Source organism: Lepisosteus oculatus, chromosome 6, assembly GCF_040954835.1.
Source record: "Lepisosteus oculatus isolate fLepOcu1 chromosome 6, fLepOcu1.hap2, whole genome shotgun sequence".
Taxonomy (NCBI): Eukaryota; Metazoa; Chordata; class Actinopteri; order Semionotiformes; family Lepisosteidae; genus Lepisosteus; species Lepisosteus oculatus.
Genome location: NC_090701.1, coordinates 26,051,931 through 26,079,006, shown reverse-complemented (window position 1 = coordinate 26,079,006; position 27,076 = coordinate 26,051,931). Strand labels below are relative to the sequence as shown.

General features: G+C 40.3%; 1 protein-coding gene across 3 annotated transcripts; it reads left to right on the top strand.

The window, feature by feature from the left end:
* The first annotated feature begins 270 nt into the window (after window positions 1–270).
* LOC107078250 (uncharacterized) lies at window positions 271–27,020 on the top strand. 3 transcript variants are annotated; one of them, XM_015354470.2, is made up of 17 exons: window positions 271–424; window positions 1,516–1,622; window positions 8,413–8,567; window positions 10,732–10,850; window positions 10,937–11,089; window positions 11,203–11,629; window positions 12,339–12,449; window positions 13,200–13,293; window positions 15,394–15,617; window positions 17,106–17,348; window positions 18,499–18,597; window positions 19,284–19,477; window positions 19,882–20,056; window positions 22,116–22,272; window positions 22,897–23,050; window positions 23,717–23,828; window positions 24,444–27,020. In XM_015354470.2, exons 1-17 carry the CDS (start codon window positions 410–412, stop codon window positions 24,620–24,622), a joined length of 2,718 nt encoding a protein of 905 aa, XP_015209956.2. In that variant the 5' UTR covers window positions 271–409; the 3' UTR covers window positions 24,623–27,020. The 3 variants fall into 3 exon arrangements, with proteins under 3 accessions (XP_015209956.2, XP_015209957.2, XP_015209955.2); XM_015354471.2 differs by having other exon boundaries at window positions 10,729–10,850; window positions 13,203–13,293; XM_015354469.2 differs by having other exon boundaries at window positions 10,729–10,850.
* Window positions 27,021–27,076: the final 56 nt, after the last annotated feature.

Sequence of the window (27,076 nt, the reverse complement as noted above, 5' to 3'; positions counted from 1 at the left end):
AAGAAAAAGTGAAAACAAAATTTCTGATGGGCATCTGCAGTATTCTGTGAAAATTCTGCAATCTTTAAAACTATATTAGTTTATAATTGGATGATATTGTTGGGTTTGGCTGTTTAGTCTGTTTTAGGTTGTTTTGTGGTTTAGGAGTACAGCTGCAAGGGTAAAAATGAGGAAACATTAAAAGAAACGCGACTTCTTTAAGAGGGCGGGAAGAGGAGGTCCTAAGCTTGTGATTGTCAGGTTGTTTTTGTTTTGGGGCGTTGCTTTGGGATAGCTGGGACGCCCCTGCTCTTTCTCTGAAGTGAAGGCAAAGCAGACCTGGCCGGTCCAATTGCTGATAGTAGGCAGACTCAACACTGAGATCCCGCTGGAAAAGCCTCTCGAAATAACGAAGACAATAGGCGCTGGAATGGACTCCTCTCCGGTGAGATGCAAACGAATCGAATCGGTCGTTTTTCATTATCTCTATTCAGTAATTGGGATAGGCAGCGGCTTATAAAGACAGGAGACATGTTGTAGCCTCCTCACTGTACAGTGCAGGATGGGGAATCCAATTGCAGGCCGTGGACTAAAAAGTTTGTTTTGGAAAGTGTTATGTCTTTACCGATCATACATACTGTTTTTCTTGATAGTTGAGTGGATTATCAGTTGTAAATTTTTGTTTTGTTTTAAATCCAGTAAGAAAATATAGATGTTTTGGAACAAGTGTTCATATTGTTGAACGCCATTAAATGTATCATCGCTCAGGTTGTTAAACTGAAAATAATTTTGAGGTTCGTGTGCTTTAATGATAATATAGTAGTGGACGTTAATCATTTTCAAGGTTTGTGTTTTTTTTTCATGGCGTTTATTTTGCAACTCGACCGTAAATTATGGTGGTTAAGCAGTTTTTGTTTTACTGCTTATCACTTTCGTATGTGCATTAAAGTGGCCGAGATGTTGAAAAGCATAAAAAACATTTTTTTTTCTTCGATTGAGACTTCATCAGTACAGCCTTGATGTACTGTCCCAAGACCGTGAAATAATGACGTTATATATTTTTCTCCTTTTCCAAACGCTTTTACTGGTAAAGCTTGAGTGCTCATAGATCTAAGCTTCGTGAAGGTGTACTGTACGTTCTTCTTGGTAAATGTTGTAAGGAAGAGCACATAACGAACTAATACTGCACAGCACATTCAGCATTTTAGCAGTTATATTTTATTTTAAAATAGATTTTGTTAGCAATTAACAGTATAATATTAAAGATGTCTAATAATCATTTTTACTTGTATAAAGTAACTTGTATAAAAAACTCAAAAGTAATTTGAGGTCGATCAGAGCACTTCAGCTCCAAAAGGAATTAAAATTGCATTGCAGTCCTGATTATTTATACCTTGTGTGTTTATTCCATGACAATAGTATGGTTGTGCCAAACCCCAGATTAACATGGATTTGACCACTGGGTATTTTTTCCTCCTGCTTCAGCTCCTGTGGGTTTGTGCCGTGCAATGTAGTGATGTGTTTCTTGTGTAACAGACCATTGGAGAGTTTTTCCACACACTCTGTGAGATGGGCTTCACGGAGATGCAGATCCAGGCTGCAATGCAAGCAGGACACTTTACTGTGCCAGAGGCTACAGAGTGGTGAGCTTCTCTTTCTTACTGATTTATAGAGTTGTGTGGTGTCCAGCATTATGCGTCATTCCTCATGAAAATGGCCGTACAAGTCCCTTATTACGTTTAGAATAGAGAAAGTTACTGATTTTTTTCATTCTCAATCATACCTCTTTTAAAAAACATTTAATAAAGTGAAGAACTCGTCATATTGAAATGTTCAGTCTTGAAGCTGATGTGTGTGCAACTCCCCAAACACAATACCAAAGAACAATAGTAATGTAAACTGTCTGGGCCTTGTGTGTGTAAGAGCCCATTGTAGACAGACATTCATAACATTGATGGTTATACCCCTAGCACAAGTGCCTTGGGATATTCAGACCTTCTAATTGATTTGGATGTTGGGGATTTGTACTACAATTGAGTATTTATCAATATGAAAAAGATTCATTTAAATTAAATGTCTCGGTGATTTGAAGTGTAGTTTTTCAGCTACAAAAAGCATCATTGGAGTTGAACTCCTTCTTGGGTACAGAACAGCCTTCAAAGCTAACAGTTAAGATTTGTTGTGAATAAGCTTTTTGTTTTAAAGTTGTTTCCAAATAGCTCTGTAGTGAGTTGATTACGGATTACTCAGGAGTTGCCAGTGTGTGAATGTGAACAAATGTACACCCTAGCAGGAGAAGACCTGGTGGACTAAGTGAACTATAGTTCTCGTGCTGGCTAGCACAATAACCTTTACAATAAGAGCCCTGGGCTCTTGGATAAAGAAAAAAATGTGAATTTCATTTATAATCATACAATAATCATTTATAATCATTTTACATCATACAGAATACACTTCTGGAAAATCTGGACGGCTGTTGACTTGCCATTAAATTGAAGGCCTGGAAACATCTTGGAACACTGAGGAAAAACAATTAAGCAGACTTAGAAAAGTCTGCCAAAATGTAGGGCAGAATGTCCATGATAAATAATACATACGATCTCTGTAGAAACCATAATCGTAAGTGCAAAGGGCAAGACTAGAGACAAAACTACAAATCTGCCACAAGGAATGGAAGAGATTTGGGAAATCTGTGTTCAAGATCGAGCACACTGGCAGTGAGGATGCATCGAATAGAGAATTGCTGAGAAATCATTTCAAATCTATCAATGTAAAGTATTGCTGAAAAAGTATATTCCTTTATGTATCTACCAGATTGTATTCGACATGAAGTGTGGTTTATGCTTTATGAGCATTAAAAATGTTACATGTAGGTAAGACAAACCTGAAAGAGGGAGGACATTCATCTAAATTGGAGCCCCAGCTCTGAATATGAGGATGCCATATTCTACCTAAACATTTTGGGGGAAATGTTTGAATCGGTCATAGAGCCAAAGGACAAACAAGCACATAAGAAAGGTTATAAAATGGAGAGAAGGCCATTTGGCCCATCCAGCTCATTTGGTAGTTAGTAGTTAATTGATCCAAGAATCTCATCCAGCTGTTTCATGAAGGATCCAGGGTATCAGCTTCAGTAACAGGTGGTTTAGAAAGCCTAGACCTTGGGTTGCTTGTTCTCCACTCCCACAATCCTTTGGCTAAAGAAGTGCTTTCTGTTCTTGGTTTTAAACACACTTCCAACGACTTTTCATTTGTGCCCTTATGATTTGTATTTCACATCGTCATTTTTTAATTTGAGATGTGGTATGTAAAATGTAAAATAGGGCTTGGGAAGAAATCCCAAACGCTATTGCAAATTATTACAGAAAACTATATACACAACCCCATTCAGAAAGTGAAGAAAAGATGGATACTTTTTTGGAATCTCTCAGTTTACCAACTCTTATGGAAGATCAAAATAATATATTAAAAGCGACGATAACACCAGAAGAATTGAATTCAGTGATTACGAGCCTCAGAGCTAATAAATCACCTGGAACTGATGGTTTTAATTCGGAATGGTATAAAAACTTCCGAGCGGAATTAATACCAAATCTTCTTTCTGCTTGTAACTCGGCATTAATTGATGGAAAAATGCCCCCATCATGGAGAGAGGCTATCATCTCTGTTATCCCTAAGGAGGGGAAAGATAGATTAGATCGTGGATCGTTCAGACCAATCTCAGTCCTTAATGTGGATTATAAAATTTATACAGCAATACTGGCTAAAAGAATTGAAAAGATTCTCCCTCATTTGATACAGTATGATCAAACAGGTTTATTCAAGATAGACAAACCCATGATAACATTCGATACATGTTGCATATCATGAACCATATTCAGCAATATAATTTAGAAGCTTCTTTGATGAGCCTAGATGCTGAGAAAGCTTTTGACTCTGTTAGTTGGAAATACCTCTATAGGGTCTTAGGTAGGTTTGGTTTTTGTAAAAATATTATCAAAGGTATTCAAACTTTATATGGTAGACCAACAGCACGAGTTAAAATAAATGGTTATTTATCTGATAGAATAACTTTAGAACGAGGGACTAGACAAGGCTGCCCTTTATCTCAATTGCTTTTTGCTCTATATATAGAGCCACTAGCCAAGTGGATACGACAAAATAGCAAAATAAAAGATATTCCTATACAAGGGAATGAGCACAAGATAGCACTATACGCAGATGACGTTTTGTTATATCTGAAGGATCCCACTAGTTTATTTCTAGAAGTAATGAAACTCTTAGATAGCTTTGGCTTGCTGGCAGGGTATAAGTTAAATGTTCAAAAAACTTTTAACTTTTTACTTTAACTTTTAATTTCAACACACTTTAAGTGGGACCAAAGTTCAATGAGATATCTAGGAGTCTATTCACCAAAAGATATTTCTGTATTAGCAACAATTAATTATGGACCCCTTATAACTAAAATTAAAGCAGATGTATTGAAATGGAACCTAATCCCCTTTTTGAGTTTCAGTTCTAGAATTGAATCTGTAAAAATGAATTTACTGCCTCGATTACTCTTCCTATTTCAAGCTCTCCCTGTAGAAGTCTCTGCAAAAACAATTTTCAGAATGGGATAAGATGACTTCTAGGTTTATATGGCAGGGGAGAAAACTCAGAATTAGATTATAAAACATTGCAACTTTCAAAAGATAAAGGGGGTATGGCTTTACCAAATTTGAAGGATTATTATTATGCATCTCATTAATTCTTGTAATCCAGAATATCAAGCCAGATGGAAAGATATTGAATTATCCCTTGTAAATACCCCCCTCCCATTTAGGCATTATAAGTAATAGGAATTTGGACAAAATTACTGAAAAATATTAACTATATATAACTGTATATATTAACTATAAAAAGTAACTAAGGACATGGAATACGATCACAAAAGGGTATTATTTAGGTGAAACAGTAAAGATACTCAGATGGTGCACCTATGATACAGAGTTTAAACCAAATAAATATGATAATAGATTGAAAATTTGGATCACAAAAGGAACAACTGAATTTTGTAATATAATGGATAAGAATCAGTTACAAAGTTTTCAGTATTTGAAGGAGAAACACAATTTTGAGAATTCAGATTTTTATAGATATTTTCAAATGCGTCACTATTTTAATGGGGAGATTATAAGGGGAGATTTAGATATTGTTAATGATCGGGTAGTGAAAATAGTTACAGAAGCCTACAAATCAGAATTAGGTAAAGGTATTATATCTAGATTATATAAAAGTTTCATGGAAAGAAATCATATTCTACAGAGTTCAGGTGGGTAGCTGCGTCAGCATGCGTAGGCTGCAAAGGAACAAGTAATAGGTTTATTCCATGCTGAAAAAAAGAAGAAAGAGAACGCAACGTTTCGGCCGTGGAGCCTTCTTCAGGTGTGAGAGAGACAGGGCAGTAGGCAAAGGTAAAGTAGCGGGAGAACAAAGGTTGGGAGGGAGGAGGAGTGAGAGGCGGGAGCAGGGGACAGAAAGAGAGGCCAATCAAGAGGTGTGAAGTCAGAATGGGTGCAGAGAGGTGTGAAATGAAACTTCCAATGAATGGAGAAAATTAAAACAATAAAAAATAAAAAATGAATTAAAAATTTAAAAATTTTAAAAATATTCTACAGAGTATATAAAAGATAAATGGGTGAAAGAAAGTGAAGTTAGAATTTCGAATGAAGAGTGGCTTAAAATTTGTGAATTTCAATGGAGATGTACTAACTCACATTTATGGAGAGAGTTTTGCTGGAAAAACATTGTTCGATTTTTCATTAATCCGAGTCAGAAGGCGCACCATACTGAGAAAAACTCTAAATGTTGGAGACAGTGTGGAAACCAAGGTAATCATTGGCATATATTCTGAAATTGCCCTAAAATAAAGCTTTTCTGAAAGGAGTTGCATGAGGCCCTGGAAACTATATTTAAAAGGAATGTACCCTTTACATTTGAGGCTTTATATCTTGGTAAGCTGGATTTTGATTGGCGGGAAACTGGCGAATATTTGTTTGGAATCCTTATATCAGCAGGGAAGAAAGCTATAACAAGAAAATGGCTTCTCCCAGATTTACCAACAATGAATGATTGGATTGAGTTAATAAGGCAACTGCAACTCACAACTGGCAACCCACTGAAGCTAACCAGGTGTGAGCCTGGTCAGTACCTGGATGGGAAACCTCCTGGGAAAAACTAAGGTTGTTGCTGGAAGAGGTTTTAGTGGGGCCAGCAGGGGGTACTCACCCTGTGGTCTGTGTGGGTCCTAATGCCCCAGTATAGTGACGGGGACACTATACTGTAAACAGGCGCCATCCTTCGGATGAGACGTAAAACCGAGGGACTGATTCTCTATGGTCATTAAAAATCGCAGGGCGTTTCTCGTAAAGAGTAGGGGTGTAACCCCGGCGTCCTGACCAAATTTCCCATTGGCCCTTACTAATCATGGCCTCCTAATAATCCCCATCTTTGAATTGGCTTCATCCCTCTGCTCTCCTCCCCACTAATGTGTGGTGAGTGTTCTGGCGCACTATGGCTGCCATCACATCATCCAGGTGGATGCTGCACATTGGTGGTGGTGGTGGAGGGGAATCCCCATTACCTGTAAAGTGCTTTCAGTGGGGTGTCCAGACAAGAGCTATATAAGTGTAAGCAATTATTATTATTATAATAAAGGAAATATATATAATGGAAAAAATAACATTTTCACTAAAATTACAAATAAAAACATTTGTCAAATATTGGTTTAGATGGGTTCAGTACATTAAACCTTTAAGGTCAGATTTTGTTGAGATTCATAATAACTGAAATTTAATAAGGTACATTTATATAGTCTCCTCTCTTTTCATATTCCTAAATGTATACATCTTCCTTCTTTTGAATGTATATAGTTTTGTTAAAAAGTTATATAATTGTAAAATACTAGGGAAACAAACAGGATTTTTTGCTTGTGATGTGGCCTGAATAATGGTGGTTTATATGTAAAGTGGTTTTGTTTTGTTTTCTAAAAGAAAAAAGAAAATATTAAATAGGGCTAAAGAAAGAGAAAAGTGGCTAAATGGTCCGAATCCCCAAATCCGTGTCCTTTGGACTACATAACAGAAAAAACTTCTTATCAGGGCCAAGACATCTGCTGATTTGTAAGTCTGTCAACAGACCAAATGGTACTGCAAATAAATCTAATGCTGCAAATGCAATGTCTAAGGATGCAGTGTTAAAAGACTGTGAGTGGGAATCTGTGCATACTGCTGCCGAAAATGTACAGGCATTAAAAAAAAGTGCCCATTTTTATTACAATGAGTTTCTGCACTACTTTTACAAAATAAGTAAAAGAGACTGCAGTTCCTACTGTAACAAATAAGACAATTGCTGAAACTAAGAATGGTTGTGCAGCTCTCCAAAGACTCAGAAAAACCCGTTGGAGGCGACTCGAAGAAAAGTGGCATTGTGGCAAGTGAGATCAGGGGATGAACTGACCACATTTTATCATTTCCTTTCACATTTTTAATTATTTAACTTACGGACTCGATGCTTGTACTGGTACTACTGTCTTAAATTCCAAACGCAAGGTTTTATAGACATATGATCCCACTGCAGGTTGTTTCAGTTGTTTTCCACAACTGTGTATTTGCGCAGTAATCTATGGTGTGAATGCTGCAAATAAATCAATACTAACATCCTTGGAGAGCCCAGCATAAGGTCTAGGCTTTCTAAACCAAAACTATGGACTGTTGCACACTGACCTATTTTGTTGATGTTAAAATAGATACAGTATACTGCATGATAATGTAGTGTGCTCCACCTCAGAGCCCCCACTTTAGTTAGGGTGCCCAGAGCTTGGGTACTGAAATATTTATGGTTGGGCTCCAATTGCATTTAGTTAGGTATAGGTAAACTGTTTGCACTATGTGATCTTGAGACAAATTTAAAACAATATTCTACTGCATTTATTAAAAGTGATAATGTTGCAAGAAATGTTGCATTACTGTTTTTTCCTGGTTAAAAACTGCAAACTGCACTGCACTTATGTTCTGTCTGTCCCTTTTCTGGGGAGATACGCATATCGTCAGTAAGGCAATTACATGTATAAAACTCTAGCATTATCCCTAGAAGTTCTTCATTTTGTTCCCCTGTGACATACTGTAGGCAGCTTTGGATAGCAGTCTTTATCAGGAATGTTTTTAAGTGGAATGAAGACTAGCAATATTTTGCTCAAGAGAAATAACAGAAAGCAAGAAATCTAAGCAATGAATAGGAGAGAGTTTTGATTCTGGGATATAATCCTTTTATGGAGCAGGTGTCATCAGCCTTTCTGGGGCTGACCTCACAAATGAGCTCCAGGAATGCATTGGCTTACACCTGCTGCCCTTATACTCTTCTAATGCTGAACTCTGCCTCTTTCTGCTCAAGGCTCTTGCAAAGCGGGAGTCCAAGACACAAGCTGGTGAAGCAGTCCTCTGATCTGCCAGAGACTGCAATCTCTGCGTTCAACCCACCCAAAGGCCAGGATTCTCCCAGCACAGCTGGCACAGCTAAGTCAAACACAGACAGCAAGGACAGTAAAAGTAAGAAATTACATGATTCTTTTACTTTTTCAGGGAACAAGTATTTATATCTAATTGCATGATGAGTGTTATCAGAAGCAAATAAGAATGCTGTATGCATCTGTGCTTTTAATTAGTATCCGCTTTAGATGTAGCGAAAAAATATATACTTCAATTTGAGTAAGAGGAAAGAAACAATTGTGCAGTGGTTAGTCCTGGGCCCTTGAGCCCTGGGTTCTGTTCTTGGGGTGCTATTTTCGTGGAGTTTGTGTGTTCTCCCTGTGTTCACGGGGGTTCCTCCCACAGTCCAAAGTCATGCTGGTAGGTTGATTGGCTTCTAGTGTAATAAATGGCCCTGGTGTGAATGTGAATTGGATGAAGCAGTTAAAAAGTGGAAGGCTGGAAAAAATACCCCTGCGAACTCCTGGAGTACAATAGCTCATGCTTACAATAGGTCAAAAAGATGGGTCTTTCCAAGTGGCTTAGCCAGCCTGTGTGATGTCACTAGCTGATTGTGACCAGGAGTTCTCAAACAGTCACTGTGGTATGGCACAGTTGATTCAGCAAAGTATTGATCTGAGTCCCTAGTCTTGTACTAAATATATTTTGCCAGATCTTTTTGATTTATCTATTTTTTTAATACGGGCATTGGTGCCAGGCTACTTTTTCTCCATCCGTTTGATGTATAATGGTTCTATTTGTGCTGTGAATTTGTAGAAATTTACCATTTAGCTAGAGCAGGGTTACAGTAGAAAAGGGGAGAAAAACAGGCTGTCCTTTGCCAAAATGAATTTGTCCATTCTAATCTTTCAAATAGGGCTTAGTGTAAGTTCTGAGAGAAGCAGGCTCTTACTAATGGTCTCATAATTTAAGGAATGTAATTAAAGCTGTTTTCTGCTCTGTTATTTTGCAGTTTTAGTATATAGCAGAATGAGCACACTGCAGATCCAAAGACCTATAAATGTATTGTAATGTCAGAGTGTTCACACAGCTTTTTCCACTTTTTGGGAATAGTTCTTGTTAACCATATCGGATGATTCCACTGATTTCTCAGGTGAGAAAAGGCTCACTAGTCCTCTGTACTGTAGATGATCTGAATTTCTAAACTTGATAATGATGATACAGTGAATATGATCACTGTTTCACTTAAGCTCACACTATTATAAAGCTTTTTAATGTGTGAAAAGGCATAATAATAATAATTGCTTACACTTATATAGCACTTTTCTGGACACTCCACTCAAAGCGCTTTACAGGTAATGGGGACTCCCCTCTACCACCACCAATGTGTAGCATCCACCTGGATGATGTGACGGCAGCCATAGTGCACCAGAACGCTCACCACACATCAGCTATTAGTGGGGAGGAGAGCAGAGTATTGAAGCCAATTCATAGATGGGAATTGTTAGGAGGCCATGATTGGTAAGGGCCAATGGGAAATTTGGCCAGGACACCGGGGTTATACCCCTACTCTATACGAGAAACGCCCTGCGATTTTTAATGACCACAGAGAGTCAGGACCACGGTTTTATGTCTCATCCGAAGGACAGCGCCTATTTCCAGTATAGTGTCCCCTTCACTGTACTGGGGCATTAGGACCCACATGGACCGCAGGGTGAGCGCCCCCTGCTGGCCCCACTAACACCTCTTCCAGCAACAACCTTAGTGTTTCCCAGGAGGTCTCCCATCCAGGTACTGACCAGGCTCACACCTGCTTAGCTTCAGTGGGTTGACAGTTGCAGAGTGATATGGCTGCTGGCCAAGTGAGTGTATTGGGATTGGCATGATTAAATTTGGTTCCATTCTTTCATAGGTGTATAAATATTTTATTTTTCCTTCTAATTCATGCACAAGCTCTACGTACATGTTCCTGAAACCCATCATAACGCAAACATAACACACTCAGCCCTTTAATCTCTATGAAGGCCCTGCTGACAAGAGCTTAGACTTCAATGTTTCTCAGTCCTGGCAGCTCCTTTTTGTCATTCCCCCCACCTCATGGCTGGGCTGCCCCAAACAACACCTGTGCAAGATTACTGTTACAGTGCTTGAGCCAGAGCGTTGCTGTAAATGTGCCTTCATAAAAAAAGCAAATTGTAGCCATGGGCTATAGGCTCACCCTGCAGGAGAAGTTCAGCAGGGTGTTGGTCACTGACAGAGTCTCTGTGGCCTGTGGTCTCAGCAGGTCCAGCCTCTCTCTCTCCGCTGGAGTCCCGGATGAAGCAGGACAGGAACGGCTTCCAGGACCAGCAGAGAGAGCGTGTGGTACAGGAGGCGCAGGAGGAGAGGAGGCTCCGGAAGAAGGTACGCCTGACTTTCTCATCCCTCGTCCCTGCTGGCTGCCTTGGCTCCTTTGTCTTGCTGACCATCCGCTCTCCTGTCTGCTGCAGGAACGAGAGCTGGTGCTGAAAAGGATTGCTGATGACCGGAGAAACCAGCAAGAGAAATCACAGCCCCACGGCCAGCAGGAGTCCTCTCCTTCACAGGGGCAGCATCTGGGGGGCAGGATCCAGACCAGTGTGGACAACCACTGTCTCCTTATGGTAAGAGTTTCAAACCTCCATGGTTTGAAAAGCTGTTTACAGCCAGGATAGAGACATTGCCAGGGTCTCAGATACTCAACGAGTCATCTTTGTCCCTGCTGTGACCTGTGCAGATCCGCCTGCCGTCGGGCGAGTCAATGAGGGAGCGGTTTCCTGCTGATGCTCCTCTACGCAGTGTGGTGGAGCACATTTCGGGGCGCCACCCTTCTCTGGCGGCCTTCTCCCTTCTCCAGGGGTATCCCAGGAAGCGCTTTGGTGAAGCAGAGCTGGCTTGCTCCTTGCGTTCCCTGGGGCTGACACCAAACGCTGCACTCTGCATCCAAACCACACCCCCAGAAACCCCCCTGGAGCCCCTGCATCCTGCAGCTGGAGAGAGGGAGGAGCCACAGAGAGACCAAACCGGGCCCCAGCTGGAAGAGAGTGACGAGGAGCAGCTCTTGCCTCCCCCAGCCCTGCCTTCCCCACTGTGGGAGCGGGCAGTAGAGCATGCTGGGTTACCCGGCCTGGGCCCTCCTGTTCCTGGGCCTTCTCATCACTGGGGTTAGTCTCAAAAGCTATTGGACTTGCGATTATTTTTGCTGTACACAAAACTGGATTAGTCTTTCATTTTCCTTTGCTATTAAACAGCAAATCAAAACGGTTCAGACAAATGCAAATTAGATGTTTTTTAGAATGTATTTTCTCAGAGAGAAATCTGAATAGTGGGGTAAACAGCATAAAGTTGAAGTGGAGATGATGTGGTGTGTCAATAATTCCTTAGCAAATGTTGTGGCTGTAATATTTTCTCAGTAATATTTCTTTTTGTTATGACACAGATAATATTGCACTTGACCTAATAGTGCAGTTAACTTTTTTCCATTACGGAACATGTTTGGGTGACTTTGGCCTCTTATGTGTAAAGGTGTTTGAAATGTTGAAGCAATTAAGTAAGTTAAAGTTTACTGTATATTTCTCAGTAAGGTTTTCAAATAAATGTTTGGACAGTGTCTCAGTATTTATCAGGATCTATTGTTTTCCAGCTAGATTCTCATTGGAATTTTTATTTTCTGTTTATATTACAAAGTAAAATATACTAATATTCCTATAATTATATAGGAGGATTTAGAGCTCTCTGGATTTTGTTAATTTCCTATAACCCTTTTCTTTGTTGTTGTCTGCTGGTGGCTAGGCTTGTTGATGGACAGAGGGATATGAGATAACATGGTTGAGATGGCTGGCACTGTTACTTGGGTGTTGTTTTGTCTGGCAGGCAGGGGCCAGAAGCTAGTGACTGGTGATGCAGAGCGGGAGTCCAGCTCGGGGGAGGACGAGGGGGAGAGGTCAGAGGAGGAGCTAGAGGAGCCACCGTTCCCCTTTCCTGGTAAGACACTATGTTTGCTTGCCTTTGCCCTTTCCCCGTGGTAATTTACCAGCAGCCACTCAATCAGTTTTTTACTTTTATTTAGACTTTAACACTGTAAATGTACATTGATGTGCATTCAGAAGAAGCAGAATAACATTCTGTAATAACTCAGAAGCATGTTGCAGGCTGTCTGAATAGGAAATGGGTTGATCCTCAACATTGCAGTATTTGTTCTGGGTATTGCAGATGTCTGGACTACTGGAGTGTTTAAAAGCCCCCCTTTCTTGTTTGTGAGCTCTGCAACAGCAATCTTGTACATGTCCAGTGTTAACCGCAGGCTTTGTCAGAGAAGCACAAGAAAGAAGAACAACTAATAAAAATGTAATGATTTTTATCAAATCAGAATCATGTCAAAGTTTTGTTTTCATAGTGCCTTTTCAAAATGTATTTCCAGGATTAATTGAAATATCTTAATCCTGGTGATTAGGAGGGTTGTTAATATCCCACAAATAGGGTTCCTGTGGTAATACAAAACATGTGGAAGGTAAAATTAGCATTGACAATGTCATCAGACCCTTCTTTTATATACTGTATTAACTAAGTGACAAATTTGAGACAGCTCTAATCATATATTTGAGACATACAAAAAGTGAATGTAGGAAGTGTTAGCTTTTTTAAATGGTTGCTAGTGAATCACCAGGATGGTCTTGAGTTTTTTGTGGCTGTGAAGGAGCTCAGTATAGCCAGGTTTGACCTTGCTGTTCCCAGCAGGGTTACCAGTGCTGCCGTTCATCCCCGGGAACCGGCCACACGCTGCAGTAGCACCACAGTATCGCTGGCCTGACCAGGGCAACCGGCTTCGGTGAGCAAATCAGCCGTGGTCTTTTTGAGTTTTCTGGGCTTCTGGTACGGTTTTAGACCATGACTTGAGTATTCCCATATGTTGATTTTAATCTTAGCCTTCAATAGCATTTTAAAAGCTAAAAATATGAGCAACCTTGCATTCACCAGAATTACAAGATGAGTATTGCAATCCTAATGGAGGGTGTTATAGCAGGGTTAACAGATCCAGTACCTTGCAAAAATGCCCCAGAGTCTCCACCTTTTGTTGCCATCTGAGCTTCGCAATCATGACACACAAGTAGGAGCATACAGTTAAAATCTTCACAAGCTACTCCAAACTGATAAACCTAAATATTATAAATATAAATAAAATTAGATTTTTAAAGAAAATTACAAGATTCTCAGTTGCATAAGTATTTAGCTTCTTTTCTAAATGGTTCACTGCCTTATAGCACTGGGGCCCTGGGTTCAATTCTGTATATAGGATGCAACGTGTGTGTGTAGTGTATGTATGTTTGTATGTTCTCTGCTTGTTGATGTGGGTCTCCTCTGGGTGCTCTGTTTTTTTCTCCCACAGTCCAAAACATACTATATATGAATTTGTTTCTGGGTAAATTATCTGTGTGTCTGCCCTGTAGTGGACTGGCATCCCATCCAGGGTGTACCCCTTTTATACCTGTTGCTTGCTGGGATAGGCTCCAGCTCACCTGTGGCCCTGAATTGGAAGAAGCAGTTAGTAAATGATGGATAGAAGAATAGTTTGAAAGGTCACGAAATTCAAAGTAATTTAATTTGCTTTTAGATTACCTTTATCTGTCTCTGTAACATTCCTCTGATAGATATTTAATTCCAAGCCACATAGTGACTAAGTGATATGACATATAAACCATGCTTTCAATGGCTTTCATACAACACCTGGATCAAGCTGGTAGAGACCTATTGAAAAAGGACTGAGTGCCAGTAATTGCTGGCAAATGTGCTTCCACCAAGACTTAGGGGGCTGAATACTTATGTTGTAAATTAATATTTATATCTTGGGATTTTGCTAAAATTCAGTCTGCTTTGCATATAATAGTGCTGAATATGGTTGTTATGATTTTGAATAAAAATGGTTGATTTGAAAAAACAATATATTTGTGTTTAATTGCAGTATGATGATATTAGTAGGGGAGTGGATACTTGTGAGAGGCATGGTATTATGAAAGAAATTTAGTCCTATTTATGATGTTCAAAGTCTGAGCACTACAGAATAGTAATTAGAAGATTTTGAATGTTGTTGTAGCAGAGAGTAATTGGAAAATTAAGCATCCTCGTCAGAGGGCTCAGAATTGATTGCTGAAGCCAATTTAAGAGTAGGACCTTTTTGCAGCATGTGATGCTGAAGAGGTCATGAATGCAGAGTGGTCTTGAGAAGTGTGGGTGAGAGGTGGCTGTTTAATGTGTCAATTTGTCCAGGAACCAGGGGCCCCATTGTGTCGCTCTCTGCACACCTACAGTCTGTGCTGCTGTTGCGAGGACAAGCAGCTGTGTGCAACAGCAGCTGCACTGTTCAGTCCATCACTGGGGTTGCTCTCCCATCCATCCAGGACATTTCTGACAGACGGTGCCTGAGGAAAGCTCTAAGCATCATCAAAGACCCCACACACCCCAGCTACAGACTGTTTGACCCTCTAACCTCTGAAAAAACGGTACCGGAGCATTCTGGTCTAGACTACCAGACTCAGAGACAGTTTTTACCCCCGCTATTAAAACTATTAAACTCAGCCTCTTTCATCTAACCTACCCTCACAGTGCCTTCTCTCTTTATCAAAACTCAAACACACATTGAAATGTACCTCTACCTCACATGTCAAGAAGTTCACTCCCCATAATTTTCTATCCTTTATTTCATTCTGTTGATGTATGATTTTGCACAACTGATGTTGTTTTGCACATTACCAGTTGTCTTCGTCTTTCTTTTCTTATACAATTGTTTTGTTGTTTTTTTTGTATTGCTTACCGTCTGAGAGCTAGCTAAATAGCATTTCGTTATACCATATACCTGTGTACGAGTATAATGATGATAAACTTGAACTTGGATCACCTGCAGCTGACTGTGGGCCGTCTGTGCTTGTCTCAGGGAGGGAGCAGAGGATGTGCCTTTGCCAGCAGGGGGCGTGGACAGACAGGTGGTATCGGGGGTAGCAGGCCAGGCTGCAGTGGAGCGGCTCCAGAGGGCGGCACAGCAGGACGACTCGCCGGGCACTGCGGGGCAACCTTCCCCCCCGAAGAGGCCCTTCAGGACCCCCAGCGTGCAATCCCTCTGCACTTTGGCAACCCGTGCCACCGTTGCACTCATGACAGGTCAGGGGGTGTCTCGTGTTGGCCCACTACACCTACTCTGTTTGCCCGAGGAATCTCCTGTCTGCAGTCGGGCAAAAACACAGGAGCTGAAGTGTTGCAATCATACTTGGAGTTCCTCACTTTTGGAAGAATACTAATTACTAAGAATTGCAAAAGTGAAAGTGCATTAAAGATTTCTGCTGATTTCTTTTGCTATATATAGTGTTCAGGAGTACTGCTAAAATCGGCATTAGATGTGAATTTCATACTTTCATAAGTTCTCACTTTTCATAGTGAGAAGGCAATCTTATTTCAGAAGAAAACATGGTATATGTGCTTTGCCTTAGCCTGTAGCCTGACTTTGTAACAAGTCCTCTCTGTGCTGAGAATGTTTCAGCCAGTCAGTTTCCACAGAACCTCTTTTGGTCTTTGTTTGTGCTGTATAGTCCCAAAAAATGATTTCCAATTCTCAGCATACTTATGGAAATTGTAGTTTCTTACCATAATTCCCTCGTCTCATTGAAACTACAGGAGGATTAATATTGTCCAATTCCATGTTTTGTGAAGCATAAGGTATACAAAGTAGAAACAAATGAATAGGTATTTCACATACACTGTATCTTAATGAGTGAACTCCTGGCTTACTTAGTGCAAATAGGAGTTAGTTACAATCTAGTGGTTAAATACAAGTAAACAGGGACTGACTTTGGGCAGCACTGTCTTTTTAATGATTAGAAAGTTTATGAGTTTGGTCTTCACCATGCAGGTTAGTGAAAAAGCTCCAGGTATGATTAAAAAATATTTCAGAGGACCTCAGAAAAGGAGTTGCTGAAGCTCTTCGGCCCAGAAGTGATTTTGGAGATTCATGGTCAGACAAATATACATGTAAAACATGTAAGACTATGGTGGCTTCACCCAGTGCTGGCTATCCTACCAAGAGCAACCCAGAAAACCAGGAAAAACCCCAGAGTAACATCTATGTCTGCAGTCCTCTCTCACGGTGGCTAATGTCAATGGCCTCAACCTCCGGGGGAAAAAACTGAATGCAAATGTTTGAGATAGGAATGTAGCTGAGAATAAACCATTGCTCTAAAGAAAACTTTTGACATTTATCTTGGATTATTCAAAGACCGAAAGTCGATGCAGGAGACATTTAAAAAAAAGTGACAGGAATCATTTTATTGTTTCTCTAATTATCTTTTTGGTCTATATTATATGAGAATGTGGAGCAGTCTATGGGGTTCATAAACATTTATTTGGCACTGTATTTTAACCTCTGTGCAAATCTTTCTCCAGTTGAAATTACACTATATAGTTTCCTGTTTTGTGGCCTTTCTTATTGGAATCATCTTCTCATCTCAGTAAGTCCTCCGGTTGAAGTTAAAACCTTTTCCTCCCTATCCCAGTGAGAAAAAGATTTTCTTTTTCTGCATCTGTTCACACACTTGTTCTTGCACACACAGATACTGTATGTATTTCTGTCTCATGCCTAGGCTCTCTCTTTCTCAGCTCCTAGTATGCAGTACAGCAGCAGTCTGTCGTGTCTGACCCCGGAGCTGGCTGAACTTCTTCTCACCCACATGTCTCGAGAGCGTCTCCTGCGGCCGCGCTGCCTTGAGCTCTTCTTCGGGTGTCCAATTCAGAAGTTTGTACTCAACTGCTACCCGTATTCCACCAATGAGCTGCTCAGACAGCTGCGTGCCTTCACTACCCTCAAACACCTCAGCTTGGTCTCCTCACCCCTCATTACAGGTACACAGCAGGAAACATTTGCTGAGAGCAGAAAAAGTATCACAATTTGGGCCCTGTGTAGTGTAAGTCTGCATAAATGGTTAAAGGTTTCTCTTCTTGATAGGAGCCTTAGGTGTGAGGGGGCATCAAGTAGTCACAAAGCTGCTGATATTGGACAGAACCACCTTCTGCTTTCCTAAAACAATACTGTCTGTGATTTGTTGGAATCATCTAGTATCTATTAATCAGTGTATTTTGCTTATTCATGTAATTAGTTAAGGTCTAAAATGGAATTAACAACAAACATGGCTCTCAAAGACTAGGGTTGTCTACCTTTGCACTATAGTTGGGTTTAGTTTATTGGGACCAGGATTTTTCAGGGTTCAGTTACTGCTCACCGGTTGAAAAGAGGGCATGCTGGAAAATTGACATCTGTTTCCACTTAAGTGGCCTTAACTCACTGGTTGCTTTTGGTGTTGAGGTGGCTTGTGAATTGGACCTTGCCACATGAGCTGCAGTCAGAATTTAGTTATCATATTTCAGGGTATTTTCCAGCTTCCAGACTGCACAATCAAAATTAGTGAAGTTGACTACACACCAAAAGACCAGGCAATCTGCATGTGCAACACCTGTGCTCATCTCGCACACTAAGGGTACTATCGCACACAGTCGGGGGAAAGCTGTTTTGTGCAGTGAATATCCAAAAGTGAGGACTGTTCTCTCCAAAACAGTCAACGATTGCAGGTCGACAATTCAGAGTTTGTGGAACAGCACTGTGTATAGAAATATATATTTAAATGTCACATTGTGTGAACATTTAACATTCAGCATCTGCTGACATTTTCAAAGATGAAGCACTTTTTGCTAATATTACTCAAGACAAAATGTTCCTATCTTCAGTTAGCTGAATGCACACTGATAACAGATAGGGATTTGTAGTTATAGAGAGGGAGGTTATCCGAGTCCTTTATTTTATGGGCTAGGCTTTACTTTTATTTACAAGCAGGTTGTTATAATGGAGTTTGTACTGATACTTATACTGCTACTGTACAGTGCTTTCTTCATACAGTGCTTTATACAGGTCAAACCCTATTTTGTGTTGGGTCTTGGTCAACATGGGAATTCAGTATTGAGGGTTTGAGGTAGGCTGAAGTCTCTCTGTTCATTCCAGATTTAGGGCTGTCTGTCCTCTCCAGCCTGCAGAAGCTCCAGCATCTCAACCTGGCTGCCTGCAGCAAGCTGACTGATTCCTGTCTCCAGTATGTCACAGGTAAACTGGAACCTTTGTCTGCTGTTTATCACAGAAGCACTTTTGCAGCTGTCTCAGACCTTGAAATGGGGAGTATCTTGGAATAGCTAGCAACCAGAAAGCATCCATACATCCAGAGCACTTCAGGCCTGCTTTGCCCCCTCTACCATAGCTGGTTCAGATCCTTTGATACGTAAAGTATTTTTTTATCTGTATACTGTACAGTATCACTTCCCTTTCCAAAAATTCCCTTTCCAAAGAATCCAAAGTACTCATTTAACCTTTGACTGAAGTGCAGCACCAACCTGGATAATATACTTTAGCCATTCTGTGACAACAGTGCCACTACACTGCAGATCAGAAGAAGTGAAACATTGCTATTGAATAGAAGGGGAAATTTAGGGAGGATGGATTGGGAAAGCCCATAGTAGGCTTTAACTAGGACACAGGAATTAACACACCTTCACTTACAAGCCCTGCCGTGGGATGCTTTATTTAGTTGGGTCCTTCGTTTAAAGTCCTGGTCCCTATAAAGGGACATTGGACCAGCACATTAAGATAAAGCATGCTATGTTCTTACTGATCAATATTTTAAAATGCAACTTGATGATGGGTTCAGTTTTCATACAAATTAATAATAAGATGTTGACTGTGTGACCCATGTTGATCAGTGTTTTTTCTGTAATCCTCTTCCTTGTTTCATTAAGGCCTGAAGTATCTCTCCTACCTGTCTCTGGACAGTACTAAAGTAAGCGATTTGGGGATGGTGATGTACTTGAAGTCGGCCCCCTCTTCGCTCACTCAGCTCAGTCTGAACCAGACGGGGATCACCGAGGCCACCCTGGTGGTGCTGTCCAGCTGTGTGCCACAGCTCAGGCTGCTTAGCATCAAACGCACCAAGGTAGAGGCAGCCCCTGTGTGCAGGGAGTCACACATTCTTGGCCTGGCCAGAGCAGCTGGCTGTCCTCAAGGTTTTGTGAATGTTGTATGAGTTTGGAAGCCAGCTCTTAATGAAGCTGAATTTGATTTAGAATCTTGTGTGCCTTCAAACTGTTATTCTGGAGGATTTTGTGTTTTGAGAATGTGTGAAAGCTTAGTTTGCACTCCTCTGATATTGTCTTTGATACTTTAAAGAGCATGTCAACATGCTTAGGTGTTTCATCACTAGTTGAAGTGATTTTCTTTTTTAATTGTAAAGATAGTCATCACTTCACATGTGAGCAGTGGTTTTAAATAAGCACCATTCAATGTTTTCTTGCTCTAAAGCAGTGTGTAATGAGCAGTGTCCTTACTTCCTGAACCCAGGTCAGTGACGTGTCTGCTTTGGCCAAGCTGTGCAGCCTGCAGTCACTCTACCTGGATGGGACAGGGGTTACAGAGGTGTCCCTGCAGCACCTGGCCTCCCACCCTGCCCTCTCAGTACTCAGCCTGGCGGGCATCCAGGTCACCGACGGCAACCGTGCCCTTGAGATTATTTCTGGTGAGACCTCTCATCTTTTGTGTAAATACTGTATGTGACACTAACTGAATTTCACATTTCAGAACTCATCACTCGGACAATTACATGTCGGCTTATGAAAGTAATAATTACTAATTACTCAACTGTACTAGATAATGTCTTGCATGGAAAAGGAACCTAAAGGATATAAGTAAATAAAAGTAAATATTTAGAAAATTGTTTAACAAGCAGCAACAGTAATGGACATAAACTTACAATATGGGACTTTTAGATTTTCAGAAAAGCTTTTGATTAATTAAGGTATAAAGAAAGATTCATTTTCAACTTATAGGTGGGAAGCATTCAGCGAAATGTGGAGTTGAGGATTGATCAGTAGAAAATAAAATACAGAGAAATGGTGAAATCAACATTAGTGGAGTACCACAGAGATAATCTTCCTAATTGTTTTATCAATGGTCTAAATTTCAGGCAGCATGGTGGCTCAGTGGTTAGCATTGCTGCCTTGCAGTATTAAGGCCCTGGGTTCAATTCCTGACTTGGGGTGCTCTTGGGGCGTTCTCCTCGTGTTTGCCTGGGTTTTTGCCGGATGCTCTGGTTTCCTTCCACAGTCCAAAGACATGCTTGTTGGTTAATTGGCTTCTGGGAAAATTGGCCCTGGTGTGAGTATGTGTCTGTATTTGTCTGTGCCTGTGTGTGCCCTTGGATTGGCTTCTTGTCCAAGCTGTACCCTGCCTCGCACCCATTGCTTGCTGGGATAATCTCTGGCTCTGCTGTTACCCTGAATTGGAAGAAGCAGTTAGATGGTGGATAGATGGTCTAGATTTTGGTACATTCAGTAAACTAGTAGAATGTAAAGGTGGTGCCAAAACATGAGGAAACTCTGTAGAAGCGGTTAATGAAATAAAAAAAAAGATTTATATAGTATTCTAGACTGGACAAACGCCTGGCAGATGACATTTAATATAGCCAAGTTGAGAGTGTTATATGTAGGTAGCAAAATCATGTCTTAATACAAAATGGGACATGATATTACATAAAAAAGACTTGGGTGTTTATGTTGATACATCATGTACATATTTCATACAAGGTGGGGAAGCAATTAAAAAGAAAAACAAAGTGTTAGAATATATAGTTAAAACAGAATTAAAATCTCGAGGGATGTTATGTTTAAATTGCATTTGTAAGACCTCATATAGAATACTGTGTACAATTTTGGAAACGACATTACACAAGATACTGCTACTGTGGAATTATTCCATTAAATGTACCTCATATAGTACATTCATGTTCTTAAAGGAATGTCCTATAACACATGATGAAACAGCTGAAAATGTTTAATCTTAAACAGAGAAGATTACAGGGGATCAGATACAAATATTCAAAATCCTTAACAACATTGACAGTCAACCCCATGGATTCCTTCAGGATTAACAAAGAAACAGGAAACGAAGGAAAGTGGGAGTGCATTTCCAAGACTGGAGAACTATCTGGCCTATTGAAGCTAATACAGCTGAGTAAAATCCCTGAATTAATTAAATGCTAACTACCAAAAAGCTAAATATTCAGAATGGCCCTCCTATTTGTAACCTTTCTTTTGTTATTCAAAAAAACAGTAGCTACTAGATCTGTATTTTGTCCTCTAAAAAGTATCCTTTTAGCTTTAGGGATGTACAGTGAATAGCAAATGATGTTAATGAAAGGAACATCCAACAATGAATCGGTTAGGTTTGATTGCCAAATCTTATGGATTATCTTCTACAACATTTTATATTAGAGCTCATGTACAATTCATCTTGAGTTGCTTGGACCAAGTATTTGATAGTTTCTAATTGATGTTCAGTAATTCTGACCATCGTTTCTTCTCACCCAAACTAAGCTACATTTATAGTGGTAAAAACACCAGTATAAACCTTTGAGTAAATTGTTGTTTGTGTATAGGTTCACTAAGCCTAATCCTTCTTGATGGTTCAGTGTGGACTGTTCTCTACAGTTCAGTTAATTAGCACCTCCAGTGCTCCGAGCCTGCGTGTCTTGTGTGTAGTGCGATCTGTGACTGTGTATCTCCACATCGGTCCCACAGGTCTCAGACTGGCTCAGCTCACCCTGCCTGGGCGCCACACAGTGACAGACAGTGGTCTGGCCTTCCTGTCCCGACTGACACTACTTTCAGAGCTTGACCTGACTGACTACACTCATGTCACGGACCTGGGCACAACGCACCTTGCCACCATGACCAGGTCAGCAGCCAAACCTTGAAATCCTCAACTTTCAGCTCTTCTAGGAAGACATTAGAAGAATGGTATCATGCTCTTATACACTGGATAATATCAGTGTATTACTGTCTCACCAACTTTCTTTCATCTTCTTGCATTCTGTGAAGGTGTTCTACTTGTTTACAGCTATTCTGTCCCTGGCCTAGGAACAGCCTTGGGTTGTTTGAAAATGTACTGTAAGACTTTGAAAGCAAAAGACAATTGATATAGATGATGTAGATAAATTGTTCTGTTGTCAGTACATCCTTTAAAACACCAGTCAATTATTTTAGAGATTTACATTTTAAAGTACGCACAAAGTCGGCCAGTTGTGCCCCCCCCGGGAAATAAGGACCTGCAGCAGGCAGAACTCTTAAGAATAGTGGTTCCCATGAGATGAAAGAGAGATGAAAGAAGCAACAGGCTTCACTGGCAAGAGCCATTTTCTTCATTTCCTGAAAAAAACCCAACATATACTTAACAATGCAGACAGAAACTTAAAACTAACGCTGACCCGGATTTTGTGTTGTCTTTTCCTAGTGTGACTGCATTTCCTGCAGACATGTTCTGGGCTGTTGTGATATGTTGTGTGTTTTCACCCCCTCCCAGGCTGAAGAAGCTGTCCCTTGGTAACACACTGGTGACCGACAGTGGCCTGCTGCCCCTGCGCAGCCTGCAGGAGCTCGTGGAACTGTGTCTGGACCGCACAGCTGTCACTAGCCGTGGCGTGGCTGCTTGCATCACCTGCCTGCCCCACCTGCAGGTAAAACTCTCCCTGTTTCTGTCAGCCGTGGATTGTGATCTCTCTCTGCCCGATATGTGTCTGCCTTTAATCTGGCTTCCTTATTTATTTTTCTGACTTCATACCTAAGTGTATGAAGTTACAATTCTGACTATATTTATATTTGTCCTTCATACACAGTAGTCTCATTGTAATTATTGTCTATAATACTATTCCTATACCTGCTGGCACCCATTTCTGAGTTCCTTTCCACACTGTGATAGTGCAGATCAGAGACTGACTACAGTACCTGGTCATTAACTGTATCTTTAGTATTGTATCTAAGATACAGATGCTGGTAATGATTAGCTGTCACTGCTTATCACCCAGGTGGAGTTACACTTCACTGCTGGATGAAGTGGGTCTCCTCTTTTGTGTAAACAATATTTTGGAATCATTCAAGATGAAAAGTGTTATATAAATGGAAATAATCATTACTACTACTATTTGTCAGAGGAGCTAAAGGAAAGTTTGCCCTTTCTTCTCTCTGTCACCCGTTTGGTGTACATCAACATTTTATCATACTCTGTCCTCTTAGTGGGTATTTTTATTAAAAATATTCCCCTTTTCACTCTTTGAATTTAGGCTTGAGGATTAATGCATGGTCCCGGAATGGATCTTGTTCTGATTTCTGTCTGTATTTTTCAGGTGCTGGGCCTGGCCAGCACTCAGGTGGGTGACACGGTGGTGAGGTGTGGACTGCTGTACTGCACGCAGCTCCTGAAGGTCAACCTGAGTCGCACCCGCATCACTGATAAAGGTAGGAGCCTAGAATGGAGCAGTGGTGGCTCCTCAGGCAAGCACTTGGGATTTCCGAATATTACATTGTCTAACACACATTAGTTATCCCTTAAATTAGCAAGGAACCTCTTAAAGATTTGTCAGGGACTATTATTTTATGAATAACTGTTTTCACCCATTTGAAAAACAATGAAATGTTTGAATGGTAGAACAGTTGCTAATCCCCTTAAATGAACACAGTACTCAGGTTGCTGCTGGTATAGGATGGGCCAGGATGGGTGTTGAAATTGAGCAGTGTCCAGGTGGAAATGAGGAGGGGGCCTACTTTGAGCTGCTGGGCTTGCAGGGTAATGGCAGAGGCTGTGGCAGGGGAGAAAGAGCTTCCAATCAGAACACTGTGACAGCTCAAAGTGAAAAGAGACAAGAGAGAAAAGGCAGAAAAAAACAATTTTGTGACCAAATATCTAAAAGTATGGATGGCATAATTATCTTGTGATGGAATCTTGTGCTACAGAGGAAGTCTCTGTCTCTTACTTTGCCTTTTCTGGTTTTGTTCCTGTATTCCTGTCCTTGCTCAGTTTTTCTTACCCTGACACTTTCCTCGTTATTTTCCACTGGCTTGCTTTTTCCTCAGGCCTGAAGTGCCTGCGTCAGATGAGGCTCAACCAGGTCAATCTGGACGGCACAGGTGTGACTCTCACGGGTATCGCAAACCTTATTGCCTCCTGTCCCAACATCACCAGCATCCGTGCCAGCCAAACACGGGCACTGCCCCCTGAGCAGGTTTCTGACGACGATGACCTTGCTCCCTGATCTGTGGGCATCTGCCAGGGAAGGGGCTCTGTGGCCCTGGCACTAGAACTGCTCAAAGAGCAGTGAGGTGAGGGAACTGACATGGGGGCCTCATGCAGGACCCTTCTGTACTGTAGTCCGAGGTGTGATCTGGGAAACATCTGGACTGGGACAGAACCACAGTATGACAACAATATGACAATTGATATTGTTTTCCCTTTTATCCTTTTCTTAATATTATTCTGACTAGGGTGTTAAGTATTTATCACCAGCTAATATAATTTCCATTGGTGCATGGTTGATGGTTGTAAGTTGTGCATAAGTTTGATTTATCTGGTAAGGAACCTAGACTGATACCGATTATTAAAAGATTGTTCTGGCAGGAGACACAGCACCGAGTTAATGTTCTCAAGTTTGAGGTTCTGGTGATGGTATATTTTAAAATTTAATTCTTCCAATTCCAAATTCAGTGTGATCCTATAGAGGCACTATTGTGGATTAAGAGAACATTTGTATTTCTTCTATTTCAAGAACTCTTCTTTCAGTTTGGTATGGTAAGACTGTGGTGACATCACTTTCAGTCTTCTTCAAGATAATCGTGCATCTTGATTAGGAAGCAGGTTTGTGAAAACAGGTCTGGCTTCTGTCTTTTCAGATTTTGAACAAGCTCAGGTTGCACACTTCAAATGTATTTTTATATGGAAAAAAAACAAATTGTTGATGAGAATAGAGAACTTACTTTCACACAAAACTGTAGAGCTTGTAAAGGTGGTTTAAATATCTCAATGTTTACCAAGGTGTAGAGTGTTTTGCTACCTTGATCCTTAAGTTTTTTTTAATAACCTGAACTATTTTTAAATTGATTTTAAACTCCACTGCAAAGACGTGTGATTTTTCTTTTAAATGTGAAAGCCTAAGCCCACCCATTTTATTTTCATGAAAGTGGAAAGATGCAGCCTTGTTTGTGTTCAGTAGTTCTGTTGAAATTTTGTTTATTAAGATCTGTATTACATAAAATGTACCCCCTATAATCAAAAAAGAAAACACCTGTAGAATTACAGGCCACCATCTTAGGAAAAGATAAAATAAACTACAGATTTCACTACACATCTGTTGTAGCTCTGAATTTAATACTAACCAGGTTCATAAATATTTCTGGTTCACTTCTGCAGCACAGAAATACTCCAGGATTGTCTCAGTAAAAAAGAACATATGAGCTCTGACATTTGGAATTTGGGTATTTTGCTGCAGTGTGACATGAGAATCCACTTACTGAATCATTTCCTGGTGCTACTGTTAGGGGACTTCTTTCCTGACCCAGAATCCCTCCCCTTATTTATTCACTTACAAGGCAGAGCTGCCAATACTCTGTCTTTAAAAACGGTGATTGGAAAAGAGACAATTTGTATTCAACAAAACCATTCTCAAGGCTGGATTAGGTGAAGTTGTTTTAACTAAAAATATTGATCATTGTTTTCTTTTGTGAATTCTTAAGGATTCTAAATATTCTTTTCTGTTCCTGGTCTGCCTCCCAAATACCCACTTAAGTTACCCACTGCAGCAGAACCAGTTACATGCTTTCTATAGGCTGAACAGAGCAGGTATTTGTTACAGATACACAATCAAAAATAGAAGGGAGGTAGACAATGTAATGTTGTAAGCATGTCTGTGGTTTCCAGTCTGTATTTTGAATATTTAATGGACCAAAGGTTCAGAAATCCCATGAGCAGTACAAATCTAACAGTGTAATAATTTTAACAATATATGACTTTTTCAATACTTTGTCACTCAGTTCTGAAGCCTTGGCATGGCTTGCTCACTGCATCCTTGTAGCAAGACTTAATGCTGTACACTGCTGCATGAAGCAAAGCATGTTGATTAAGGTACCCATTTGCACAAAATGTAGTACTCTCCTGCCTTGTTAGTGTATTAGCCTTTATTAATAGTTGCTTCTGCTGGTGTGTGGAGCACAGAAAGAAACCTGTTCCACTTAATCACAGACTGTTTTAATTGTTGAGTTTAATTGTTGAGAAACTTTATTTGAGTTTGATTTTTAATGAGTTCATTCCTTTTACTGCTTTGATTTAAAAAAAAACACCAAAGCAAGGAACATGCAAGGCGTGTTGCATAGACCAACATTACCTTACACTTCCCAGGACTACCTGGTAATTGGATACTGTTTGAAAAGTAGGTGTTTTGATTTCCTGAATTGAAACTTTAAGACTTTAAGTGGCATCAGGATCATATACAGTATAACCATCTTAGCCAGATTCTCAATGAAGCAATGTGTGTATAGAAGCCTATATTTATATAGATATCCTGTATTTGAAATGTGGATTGTAATGAAGTACATAACTACCATAGGCAAATGCACTGTAAAAATCCACTCAACTGCAGAAATAAAATGTTTTCAAAAGTTTGAAGTAGTGCCATTTTGTTCTGTTCAATATCTGTTAAAATTAAAAACCTTTGCAT

Coding starts and splice junctions, on each gene's coding strand:
- LOC107078250 (XM_015354469.2), top strand. Junction 12,450..13,199: donor GCCACCGTTCCCCTTTCCTG/GTAAGACACTAT, acceptor TGCTGTTCCCAG/CAGGGTTACCAGTGCTGCCG. Junction 15,618..17,105: donor CACCGTTGCACTCATGACAG/GTCAGGGGGTGT, acceptor TCTCTTTCTCAG/CTCCTAGTATGCAGTACAGC.